Source organism: Melospiza melodia, chromosome 4 (assembly GCF_035770615.1).
Source record: "Melospiza melodia melodia isolate bMelMel2 chromosome 4, bMelMel2.pri, whole genome shotgun sequence".
NCBI classification, from domain to species: domain Eukaryota; kingdom Metazoa; phylum Chordata; class Aves; order Passeriformes; family Passerellidae; genus Melospiza; species Melospiza melodia.
This window is the reverse complement of record NC_086197.1, coordinates 13,889,168-13,902,378: the sequence shown is the minus strand read 5'-3', so window position 1 is coordinate 13,902,378 and position 13,211 is coordinate 13,889,168. Positions and strand designations below refer to the sequence as shown.

General features: G+C 40.6%; 1 protein-coding gene across 5 annotated transcripts in view; it reads left to right on the top strand.

Moving 5' to 3' along the window:
• The window catches only part of DUSP16 (dual specificity phosphatase 16), a 58,255-nt gene that overhangs the window by 36,223 nt on the left and 8,821 nt on the right, over positions 1–13,211 (top strand). For all 5 annotated transcript variants that reach the window (XM_063153969.1, XM_063153966.1, XM_063153968.1 and 2 more), the window contains one exon: positions 10,585–10,748. In XM_063153969.1, the coding sequence (XP_063010039.1) occupies positions 10,585–10,748 (164 nt within the window). The remainder of the gene's footprint in view (positions 1–10,584; positions 10,749–13,211) is intronic.

Below are 13,211 nucleotides of genomic sequence, written 5' to 3'. Positions count from 1 at the left end.
CAAAGCACCTATAGAAATTCAATTCCTTATAACACAGGATTTGCTGCTCTCAGCATGTTCTAGTGCCATTGTTTCAGTCATGGAACAGCAGAAACTGTTCACAAGAAGGAGCAAGGAGGGATATGAAGTAGATCCAAGGCTGAAAGGAGGGAATGACAAATTTAAATAGGAAATCCATTGCAGTGAGTGGATCAGTGATCTAATGAGGTGTACACCTTGTGTCTGAGAAATGCTGAAACACAGGGACTGAATAATGGTGAGAGAAAGGAAATAACTCCTGAGAGATGCTTCCTCTTAGCAACAGGGTTTCACTACAGTTTGTAGTGACTTCACATGACAGTGTGAGAGGTTGTGGTACTGAGAGAACTTTTCTCAGCTTGTTTTGAAAGTGATTGCAGAGAAAATGAATAATTTCTGCACTTGGACATGAGTTTGGTGCTCATGTGAGCTTTACTTACAGTAAGCCAAGTGGGTTTTGCTTTGGCTAGGGTTGGTGATTTTGTTTTCTTTGCTGTCTAGGTAAGAATTACACCTGTGGGTGGTGGATTACAGTATTAGATTAGGTAACTCTTCTTACATACGAGCTACCAAGAATTGTGTGGTGTGTAGGCACAGTAAATGCAAAAGTGCTGAAATAAGTGGGTAATACTCTCTTAAACTGAAAATTGGTATTTGAAAAAGAAACCAGTCTAGAAACAGTATCTCCTCAGAAATCCTTTTCTTGTTCAAATTCCCAACTCTGCTCAGCTGTCCTGAGGGTTTTTTAACCTGAAGCAGATTACAGCTCCAGGCAGGAATCAGACTATCCTCAATTTAACTTCCATGACAGAAACACCTCTCTTACAACTGAGAATTAGACCTCATGGCAGGGAGGTGTTGGGGAGGGGCCAAGCACAGGAAAGTGTCAAGAACTTCCCTTCCTCACTTGTGTGAGACATGTCTTTGATCTTCTGGCTCATCTGCTGGACCCTGTGAAAGAAGTGCTCAGTCTCCACTCTCAGACTGGCCTGTGGCTCTCCTAGGAATGCCCAGGACCAGGAAGGGAAGCTGTTCCCAGCTGTTCCCAGCTTCCCAGTGCATCATCTGGCCAATCACCAGTTGCATGTATCATAATGATACTGGGAGAAATGGTTTTCTTTTCATTTCCAGCATGTGGGTGTTTTCTGTTCAAGATGAAAATGTCACCTAAGCCACAAGCAGGATGGTTGTGCACATGAGCTGGGGTGAACTTAGCCACACACAGCTGGTAAGGGTTAGTTTGGGAATCTAATGTGTCAAAATCCTCCTTATAAAAAGCAGGACTTTTACTTTAGCGTGTCAAATGGCAAACATCAGGTTTGAGAATTTCCTCTTGTGTTTGTTTACATAAGAGGAAATTTGTTTCTTTTTTGTATATTTGTTTATATATTTGTTAAATTTTGTTTATAGCTAGGATGGGGATATTTATGAATGCAGAAACAACTGATGGCTTTAAAACCAGTGGAAGAGGAGGACAAGAAAAAAAGGGAAATATAAGGAAATTATTTACTACTGATCTATTACAGTTCAGTGTTTATTTCATGTACTTTTTTTACATCTGTTAAAAATCTAGCTACTCAATGCACACTCAAGAAACCTTGTAGGATGTGAAGTGAAGGAGAATTGGGTAAATTCAGTCTTGCAGAAAGCTCCTTGGAGTTTATTGATATGTGGCTGTAGGAAACTAGATAAAATATGTTGTCTCAGCAAGCTGATGATGAAATCTAATAAATGTTTATAGCCCATAATGAGGGCAGGGGTCAGTGTACTGTGTAAAAAGAAGAACCTTTGGACTTGAGTTTTCCATATGCCACTAAATCTGGTTTATTTAAAACAGTGACCTTAAATAAACATTTTGGGGTAGGAAAATATTTTTTGTTGGGATGGAATAAGGAGTATTTAACAAATATCTGAAATTCCTGCCTCTGTTCTTGTTGAAACCCCCCATTACTGAGCACTCAGTAAGGTGGTTTTTGATTTAGGTTGTTCATAAAGGCGTGCTCTGCCCCGGAGGTTGTTTTTGATTGAAGTAATTATTGTAAAGACCTCAAAGGAACCCTTACCAATTAGTTTAAGATCTTGATATAACCTCATAAAAATACTTATAATTTGGTGAGGTATGTTTTCAGGAATTAAATATTCCATGTGGTACTTAATTTTTAACAGAGCACAGAATACTGATATGTTGGCACCAAGGGCTTAATTCTATTCCCATCATGGCATCTTCTACTCTGACTTAAGTAAGACTTAAATACAGAGATGCCACCTGATTCCTTCTCATAGTTTGAGAATTGGATTTGCAATGTAGTCCTTTTCCTAGTTAGTAGTGTTATGATTTTCCTGTTTGCTCTGCAGAAACATTTAGGAGAGACTAGGAGATTTTTGCTTGAATGTTCATAATTAAGGCAGTAAACATCAAGAGTCTTGATTAAATTCTATTCCACTTTGTGAATGGAAGCATTCATATTCTACTTGCCTTAAGTACTTGTTCTCCCCTGCTTTTAATCTGGCTTAGTTCTGCTCATTCAAGCACAGATGTCTTCAGACAGTTACCTTTCAAATGTTTCCAATGAAGGTGAAGCCCAGCTTTTTATTTTGTGTTGATTTTTTAAAAACTTTTTTTGGTCTGTGTTGAGAACACTTTGCCTAAATGGAAGGCATCCTGAAAGACAGGAAAAAAACCTAAACAAAACCCTTCTATATGTACAAAATGTCATTAAAAACTGTGATAGCCTAACACTGATACACTGTGTGCCTCCCTCTCAAAGCAATGGTTGGTGGGGACTTTCCTTCTAATCTCTTGCTACCCTTCTGCCTATGAAAAATATCAGCAGTAATGGGATGTAGTGGATTCTTCCTAGGAGAAGGAGTAATAAGGAGAAATAAATAAGTTATTGGTTTTTTATTCAATGACAAATGTTGGGGTTATATGCATGGACAGTGAAGGGCATCCTAGGCAGAATGAGTTCAGTGAGATTGGACAAAGGTCCTGGAAACAAAGCAGTGAGTGATTACCCAGGGAGTGTGGCAAAAGGTATATTTTTGCTGAAACTTCCCAATTCCTTGTTTTCCCCAACCTGTCCCTCACTTGACAAAGTGTGTATACCAAATGGAAGACTGGCATGGAAGGTATGAGGAGAAGGAAGCCAGTCAGGAACTCTTCTTCTGTCTTCTTTACCCTGCTGTTCATTTTAGAAATATTTGAAATTGGAAGCCCATTTAAAGAAATCTTTAGTGTAAAAATACTGAAGTATCTCTAGGGTATATTCACATTTAAAGAAATCTTTAGTGTCAAAATACTGAAGTATCTCTAGGGTATATTCACCATTGTGTTGTCTTACTTGCCTAAAGAAAAGCCTAGATAAGGAAAGCCCAGTGCTTTATCTCCAAGGAACCATTCCCTGTGGCAGGGCAGTAGGAAATCTGAAGAATATTCTCTTGCAGGGCTGGTCATTTCCATGTGCTAAAGGGACCAGGGCTGTGACACAGGGCTTTATTCCCAGTTTCTGCAGTCCCCTGTGGCAAGTATGGGTGGTTCAGTGTGGACTGAAAGAAGGCACAAGGTTTGATAAAGTCCTGGCAAACATCCTGACACCTTTTAACATTTGGATTTGGAGCTCTGTAACTTTCATTTATGGCTTACTGATGTTCTGAGTGTTTCCTACATAGAAGTCTTTGTAGAGTACCCCAGCACACCTTAAAATGTTGATGTCACCAATTACATTAATCAGGTTATCTGCAAATTGAAATAAATGTAGTGGGAGTGAGTTGTTAAATATCCTGCCAATATTCTGTTTGGAGGAGGAAAGATTGTAGCACAATGATGCCAGCTTTCCTGGCATTCTGACTGGTTGATTCCATCAGAAGGAAGCCTCTACTGAGAAAAGTAAAAATCTTGCTGAGGGAATGCAGTATTCCCAAGTGGTCCCATAACCCATGGAGTACAGCCAGTGTTGGCAGGGAGGAGGTGAGAGTGAGAGAGGAGCTTAGCTCTGAATCACCCCCTTGAAAAGTTTCCCTCTCCATCAGTTTTTAAGAGAGCCTAGAAAAGCAAGTACCCTTGGCTACAGCCCGGCCTCTGACTATCCTCCCACCCTCTGTACTTAAAATGCAATTTTCAGTGTTCATTTAGTGCCATAATTGTTTTAAGCACTTGAAGAATGGGAGTAGGGTTTATTACTTTCATATGTGTGTCCTGTCTTTTGAGAGAGAGCAAGGTTTGACTAAAGTAGAGCTCACATAACGTTTCTCAAACCCAAGAATAACTTGTTAAGTTTGCTTTTATTTTGGATACCTCTGGATGCCTGTGAAATTTAATTGACTGAAATTATGGTGAAGGTTTTTTGGGTTTTTTTCCCCTTAAAGGCAGAAAAGGAGAGTGAGGGGCTCCACTCTGCTCTTTGTACTTGCCATGCCACATGGAATATGGCACTTGGGTGGGATGGGAAGCTTGACCCCTTTCTCACACATCTTCCCTTCCCTGTTTGCTTAACCTGCCTATTAACCTTGTCTTACCAAAGGCAGAAACCCTCCAGGGCAAAGAACTTCCCCTGCTACTGTGCTTGTAAAACACCTGGAATAACGGGGCACCACTGGAATAAAAACACCCCTGGCTTCCCCAGACTCTGAAACCTTGGATCCCGTGGAAGGAGGGGGGACAGGAATGGGATGGGAGCCCTCCCAACAGGGCTCTCCAGCCTGAGCTTATGTAATGGAAAATGGCACGGGTCCCTGCAGAGCGGGGCTGGAATGCGGCAATTGTAGTGCCTCGTTTAAACAGAGTGGAAACATTGCAGATTCATAAAACTTGTGAGTCAGAAAGTTTACAGCTTTCCTTCCTTAAGGCAAGGGGAAAAATCTATACTGCAGCTTTTAGATAAACATGTTAATGTTCAACAGGAATGTGACTGGGAAAGAGCACCGAGAGCCTCTGAGGCAAAGCAAACTTAAAACTTCAGGGTTTGGATATTTTGTGTTTGCTGTGGTGCTGTTTGATTTATTTTTTTAGCCTAGTTTTTGGTAATGTTTCCTCACTGCCCTGGCACTAATCAGTATTTACAGTAACAAATTCTAATTGCTATTTAGGAGAGGAAAAGAAAGCCCCCAAAAGCTAAATATGAGTTACGCCACTGCATACCTTTAGTGAATACAGGCATTTGGTGAGGCTTACTTAGAATCATAGGGCCTAAATATTATGTTTTAGAGGTAGCTGCAATTTTTCCTGCTTTTTTATTCTTTATTTCCTTTGAAGGTAAAATTAAATTAAAAGGGAAAAAAAAAAGTATGGCAATATTCCTTTTTAAAAAGGAATAGCAATATAAGATTTATTAGTATGTGGTTATATAAAATTGTGAATAATTAGTGCCCGTAATGAAGAAGAAAATTCTGGATTTAATGAAGGTGGAATTGTCTGTTAAATCCACAAGCTTCATATTCTCCTTCTTGCAGTGCTGTCTGAGTCCATGCATGTAGTCTTTGGTTTTCTGACTCATCACTTGGGTCTCAGACCTTTTCCACTCCCTGCTTTAAAATAATGGGTTTTGATGCTGAATTAACACTGATGTACTGGCAGACAGTTAGGTCTTGTGGGAAAAGGAAGGAAGTAGCTTCTAGTCTGTTTTCAAGAATTCATTGAAGAAAACCAATTTCTCCCTTTGGCTTTTTCAGAACAGTCAGAATCCAAAACAGGGAAGAAAGGAGCAATATCTGATTTAAATGTTACTTCAGAAAAATGCCAGTTTACTCTGTTACCAGTGTGCCTTGTCTGTGGTCTTTTCCAGCAGACTCCATGTGAAAAAAGGACACATCCATTGTCTCTTACATCTCCATCAGGAGCACCAGACAGGATCTTTCTGTGCTTCCTGGGTGAGGCACATGGAGCTGCAGGGCCAGCTGGAGCTGCAGGGATGTTGTATTAAACACTTTTTAGACTTTTCTTAGCCTGGAGTTTTAGAGAAGCCAAGCTCTTAGGGGTTGCCATGTTTTCTGTGTCTCTCACCTTATCTCTGAAGCACAGTCAGACCTCTGTTCCTGTCTGCTTTGTCAGTATGCACATGCCTGATTAGCAAGAGCATCTCTGGATGATTAAGGATAAAAATTCTGGTGTCAATAACTCTGCAGACACTTCATGATGAAAAGGAACTCAGCTATTTCAGGAATTGGCTGTTTAAAGAGTAATGTTATGAGCAACTATAAAGAGATATTAGGATTGCCTCCTGATGATTTTTTTTCCTATATGTTAGAAATACATTTGAGAGATAGGATGGATGTATGAGGGAGCATCTGTGGTCTGTGATGTGAATGAGGAACAATGCTTGCATTTTGAAAAGTGATTTTGTAGTAACTGATGCTTCTATTTAACCTTTTTGCTTTTCCCTGGGCCAAATCAGTACTTAGTATGTTCTCTGTGAATTTGTCTAATTATGGTCACATCTCTGAATGGTTTGCTATCCCATTGAAGGAAATATAAAGACCAGGAGGAAGAAGAGAAACCAGTGTAACATGGAATGAACATAAGAACCATCCACCTGTCCTGTCAGGGTGTCATTTAACCGGAAAGGTTTTATTAAGCATTGGGTAAAAACTATGAAATATGATCTGCACTTCACAACTTTTGATTGAACACCTAAGTGTTCAATCCAGACCTTTGGGGCTTAGATGATCCTGCAGAGTGGTTTGCAGAGCTCTGTCTGTGATTGCAGCAGGGCAGCTGGCAGCACTGGAATGCTCCTGCTCTCTTTCCACAGAACACAGAGAAAAGAGCTGCTGTATCTGCTTGTGCTTCCCAGGAGCCATTCCTCTGAATTAATTTGTGATTTGTGTTTAGTGGTAGTTAAACTAATTAATCATAAGGATCTGGATGGATTCCATTCCCTCAGTGAAAGGAAGCTCTTCCCAAATAAAAAATATTTATCATTTGTTGCCTCCTGATCCCATATTCTTTCTCTGCCTCTTCCTGTTTCTAGCAAAGTTAATTGGGAATTCTGTTTATATAAGGACTTAGGCAGTGAATCTATAAGGAGGAATGACTTTTACCACAGAATTCTGCTGAAACTTTTTTCATCCATTCTGGGTTTGGCCCTGTTTTGTTTCCTGAGCTGGCTGAGAAGGGAGCTGACACTTCTGATACCAAGATTCCTTTAGAGATCATACCTTTATGATCCCAGCTGTAGTTAGGGAAGCCTGGATCAAAGGGAAGTCTGTAGTCACCACTTTGCAGAACCATAGCAACAGGGCAATCAAGTGGTTTACTGGCTCTTGCCAGATTTCTGCTAATGGATGTGGAGGCTTGTAAGCAAGAAACACTTTGCTGTAAGGACTGGGAGGTGTTGGGTTGTCTGCCACACACAAGGGCTGCAAAAGCAGAGAGCTTTTGGCACCTTGACATGGTTTTGTAGAGACATCCTGTTGAATGTCAAGAGAGCTGTTTCAGCTCAGCTTACCACTAAGAATACAGAAAACCTGTGTGGTTCAGAGCTATTGAGGAGAGAGTATTTTGGAGTTATTTGTCAGTCATGTATTTCCAAGGCCCAGTGACATTTATCAAAGAATTCAGTGAAACTCCATTAACCCAGCAGCTCTGTTAATGATGTGTGGATTTTTTGCTTTCCTCCCCCCCACAGTTTCAACATGCTCTTGCAATTGATTTATTATTCACGTGAGGCTGGAGCAGTGCTGGGAGAAAGGGTGTTATTAAAAACTAGCTCCAGAAGAAAAGCGTATTTTCTCTAATTAAAACAAACTGCACAGTGCTGCCAATGTCCCTGTTCCAACTGAGGTAGGTAAGGAGATTTAAAGGAAAAAAAATTGTCTTCTTGCAAAGGTCATCCCCAAATTATGGAATGTGAAACAAAACCTGTCCCATTTTTCTTTTAAGGCTCAATTTTCTGTTCTGCATTCCTACCTGTAGACTAAATTAGTTTTCCAAATGTTTATTTTTTGAAAACTGCTTCATTTACAGCAGAAGTGTACAGGTGGTCTGAGTGCTTAAAACACTTTTCTCATAAGAGGCTCCTCATGTAGACTGGTCATAGAGTTCATCTGGGGAGCCACCATCTGTGTTAGAAAACAGACATTTGAAATAAATCCTTTTTCTCTATACATTTTTAGGTGCTGAGGGGTTTTTTTAATACATTTCCCTGTGTATTTTAAAAATAAGTATATTTTATAAGTTAGTGCAAGCAAAGAGTGATGAGTACAGTTCTTTTGAACAGAAATGAGTCTCACAATGCCATGACAGCTTAGAGATTGTGCATGTAGATGCTGTTGTTCCAGACCCCTGATAGTTTGTGGCACTTAAAGAAATTGGTACTTAAGCAGGATGCATATCTGAGTGTGTTTTCTTGGTTTGGGATTTGCTTGCTTGTGGGCTTTTAAAGCAATTTTTCCATACACATTGACCTAGAAGGGATTTTCATATTGGGAAGTGCCAGAAAGCAAAGCCAGATTGATTCAAAAGCTATTAACCTTTTGGAAACTTGGTCCTAGAGGATGGTAGGGAAGACAGCTTAATATTTGAAACAAATCACTGGGTTTGTGCTTTCTCAAATCAGTTCAGCACAGATACTAACACCAGGTTAAAATATGCTCAGAGGAAAGGAGGGTTCACTTGGTGCACATGTAAAGGCAGGCAGTGTAATGTCAGACTTTGAAGATTTGAGAGTTTTGTGAGTGTAATTCATGTTGTAAAGATCCTGAAGCAGCATGTTACTAGGAAAGCATGAGTGGAAAAGACAAAACATGACTTTGAAAGGATGAATGCCATAGAGGAAGTATTGAAGCATCTAATCTTGAATCATTTCAATTGGCCTAGAAAGAGTCCTGGAATAAAAAGAAAATAAAATAGAGTGCTCCTTTTCTTAGGATGACCGAGCATGGGTTCCATCTCCCCAAAATCTCAGGTGTTTTGCACATTAGCTTCCTGCTTAATTTCTTGCCACAGGTTTCACACAGAAATGAGACCAATCCCTAGGTAGTTGGAAAGACTTTTTTGCTGAACTTTTCCCATGTAGTCTTTTGCAAAGATAGCACAGATGTAAAATCCTTGCTTCTGCAGCTTCTTTGTAAGGAGTTCTCTATTTCCAGCCATGTCAGTGACAAGATCCACAGAGCAGCCAACAATGCTCCCAGAAAATAAATGAAACCAAGGCAAATCCTTGATTTCCTCTTCTTCACTATCCTCTCAGATAACTGCTTACATTCAATCTCAGAGGTATACACTACCTATCAATTCAAGGAATGCTTCCTGTAATAGAAAGGAAAACACTGGGCTATACAGAAGAAAATTTAGCAAGTATGTGAGAGAATTGTTTTGCAAACTCTTCTCATTTGATGGAACAAGCAGGATCTGTGCTCCTGATGCGCAGTGCCTTAGCTTGTCCCACAAAATAGTAATTTATTTATTTTATTTGTTCATTCATTTATTTATTTATTCAGGAGACTGAACAGGAATTAATTCATAAAATGCTTGCTCTGGAATCTGCTTGTTGGCTTTTTTATTAGATAAAATGGGTTGGTACACACTATTGCCTTGGTATTTCAACATTTACTAATGATACAAATTTTAAAAGCTAAAGAATAGGAATAATTCAGGCAATGGTAATGCAAGCCCTGGCAAAACAGTACATTAGCTTATTCCTGAGCAATTTTAATTCACATCTTCAAACTGTAATCACAGTGAACATAGCATTTGGCAGATTGAGCATGTCAGTGCTTCAATTCCTTGATGATAAAAAGGTGCTCCATTCTGAATAGATTATAATTACTCTTCCTTCAGTTAAAACTCTGCTCATCTGGGAGGAAAGAGCTGGGAATTTTCACTGTGCTTTGTGAGTCTTCCCTCTGCTTCACCTCCCCCACTCGAGATGGAGAAGCCTTGGCTTGGTGTGGTTTTGAAAGATGAAACTTCTTCCAGTGTCCTGAATGAAATACATTAATTATGGAGCAGCACACAAAATGGTTGCAGTATTTTAATTAGTACTATAGGATTTTAATTAGTAATGTAGGATTTTAAAAGTAAGCATTACCAAATGCATATTAATGCTTTTACCAAATGGAATAAACATGATGTTTTCTTAACGAACTGTCAGTATAAAGCTGATATGGGAGAAGGAAGTGTCTAGAAAGCACCTTGGTAGGGTGGAGACTAAAAGGTGTGCCAGCTTATGGTGTGGTGGGTCCTGTGCCTGTTTTTCTGAAGAATCATTTCCACATATTAAGAATGGGAAGAAGGATCAAAAACTTCTGAGAAGTGGAGGGAGAGAAATAACTATTCCAGACAGAGTGGGAATACGTCGCCAGGCCTTGGCTGTTGATGTATGGTTCCACAGAAAGATGTGTATTTTTTCTCATATTCTAGGGACTGAAAAACCAAGGATTATTGTGTTTCCCATTTTGTCTGCAGAACCACAAAGCTGACCTAAGGAAAGGCACATGTGCAGCTTCTCTGCCAAGGCTTTCCTGCTGCCCCTCAGTGCCTCCCCATCTCCCATGCTAAATGCTGCTCTCCCAGAACTGGCACGGGCACCAGCATGTTTGTAGATTAAATACCTGCTCTTCCTCTCACAGGTGGATTTGCTGAGTTCTCCAGCTCTTTCCCTGGTCTCTGTGAAGGAAAATCCACACTCATCCCTACTTGCATTTCTCAACCCTGCCTACCTGTTTCCAACACTGGCCCAACTAGAATCCTGCCTCATCTCTACCTTGGGTGTCAGCGAGATGTCCTCAACAAGGTGAGCATTCTGGGTGCCACATGGGTCACTGCATGTCCTCAACAAGGTGAGCATTCTGGGTGCCACATGGGTCACTGCATGTCCTCAACAAGGTGGGCATTCTGGCTGCCATGTGGGTCACTGGATGTCCTCAACAAGGTGGGCATTCTGGCTGCCATGTGGGTCACTGGATGTCCTCAACAAGGTGAGCATTCTGGGTGCCACATGGGTCATTGGATGTCCTCAACAAGGTGAGCATTCTGGGTGCCACATGGGTCACTGGATGTCCTCAGTGAGATGTCCTCAACAAGGTGGGCATTCTGGGTGCCATGTGGGTCACTGGAAGGAGTATCTGATCCCCATGGATCTTCCATCATGGGGCATTGTTACAGCTGTGAAACAGCAGCAGTGGAGGCAGGTAATGCACAAGCCATGGAAAGCTGTGGGAGAAGCAGTGATCCACACACCAAGTAATTAATCTGTGGGTCATGTAATATGAAACTTGGGTGTCTCTCTCCTTCATGCTGGGGCAGATGGAATGGTACATTCCTCAGGAACCTGTCAACCCTACTGTCACATCTGCCATGACAGCAGGTCAAGTGCATTCCTGTCACAGCTCTGACCCGCTTGTTTTGGCAGGTCTTGGAGGTTGACACAATTATATTCGTGGTTACAGCAGGACAAAGGAAGATTGCCTGGTTTTAGTATTTCCTTCAAGTGCTAGGAAAAAAACAGCATTTAAACCTCCTAAGAGTTCTAAGGAAAGTTTGCTCGTTTTGGGTCTCAGTGTGCTACATTTTGGTTATTTTCCTGTGATAGACTGGTGGCATTGCAAGACAGTATTTACTTTTACAGAAAATCTTCCTTGCTCTTTGGGAAAGAGAAGAAAATTGCATTCTAACCTACATAGGAGTGACAGTGTCCTTTCTGAAACTTAGTGTGACAGAAAGCAATCTGTGGTGTGGTTGTGGCCCTGAAGGAGCTTCCTACTTACACCTCATGGCTTGTGCCAGCATTTAAAATGTATAACTTTCTACCTTCCCACTTGCATAACTATTCTTTTCTTCCAGACCTGGATTTTATTTCCTGGAACAAAATAACATTTTAAGGTGCTATTAATTTTCAGATTAAACAAGTCATAAAATGTAAATAAGCTTACAAAAGAGCATTTACCTTCTTTTCACAGAGTTGTTAGTATTAGGATTTCTGGATCTTCCTCCCATCGTAATTCACTTTTTCCTCTTGGGTGCCTTACAATGAAGGCACTGTTATGGTTATTACACTGGAGCATGTCACAGTGGGAATGATTGATTCTTCAGAACAGAAGGAAGCATAACTTCTTTCTTTAGCCTCAGTCTGAAAGACAAGCACTAATATTTTGGGGTGGTTTTCTTGGCTTGCAGATTTCGGACGTTGGCATCTGCAGCCTTCTTGTTCCATATGAATAATCAATCCTACATCAAAAACCTGGCATTACTGTGATGGCTGGACTGTGCAGCCCATCAATGGTTGTGTTTTAAAAGAAATAATAAGGTTTTCTATTCTTCCCAATTCATCACCCCCCCTTAGCTATGTTCCTAACAAACCTGACCATGGCAGTCCATTTGTCCACGCTGCGCCATGAGCGTGGGCTATCAGAACTCAACATCACAGGTTAGACTGCTCTGACTGAACAGGACAGAGTTCAGTCAGAGTTCTGGCTCTTCTGCTCAATAAGCATCTCTCTGTTTCTCCTCACTAAAAGATGTCTATGCTTGCAGAAAGAATATGGGGAAAAATCAATCATTTGGCTCTGTGACTTTGTATTCCAGTTGAAATCAGCAGTATAAGAATTCGTTCATGCTGCTGCTCCTATGGATTGACAAACTTTATTATATATCTGCTATGAAAGAAAAAGGATTAAAACCAGATTTTGGGTTGTTTTCTTTTTCTTAATGTTTATTTTGAGATAAGAGTTTCCATAGAAATCTGGCCAGAAGCTCCCCAGTGTTTATGTTCAATGTAAGTAGTGTCCAAGCCATGTTGCATGTCACTTACTGCCAGATCCTCTCTGAACCGGGGCACTTTGATAAGCATTAGTCCAACATGCTAAAGTGCTTTTCTGTGTCAAGATGCTTCCTTGGAGCAGACTGGATGGCTTGTGGTGGAGCCATCTCTACTTTTCCAGTACTTCTTCCATATGTTTTTGTACTAGGCTGCCCACTGCATCCCAAACTACTTTGCACAACTCTGAATACCATCCATATGGAGAGATGCAGAAAAGAGGTGCCTCTCTTTTATTTCAGTCATGAAAACTGACTTACTTAAAAGCCCAGTTGACTTTTAAATGTACACTGAGAGTCTTTGCTTGTTCCTGTGACATTTCTGTGAGAGGCAAGAGGCCTAGAGACTAAAAACTGAAATTGTACATCACAGAGCAGGACTCCTACAAAATGCCACTCAGTGCTGTCTGGAAATGGTTTAATTAAAGATATTAATCTCTTT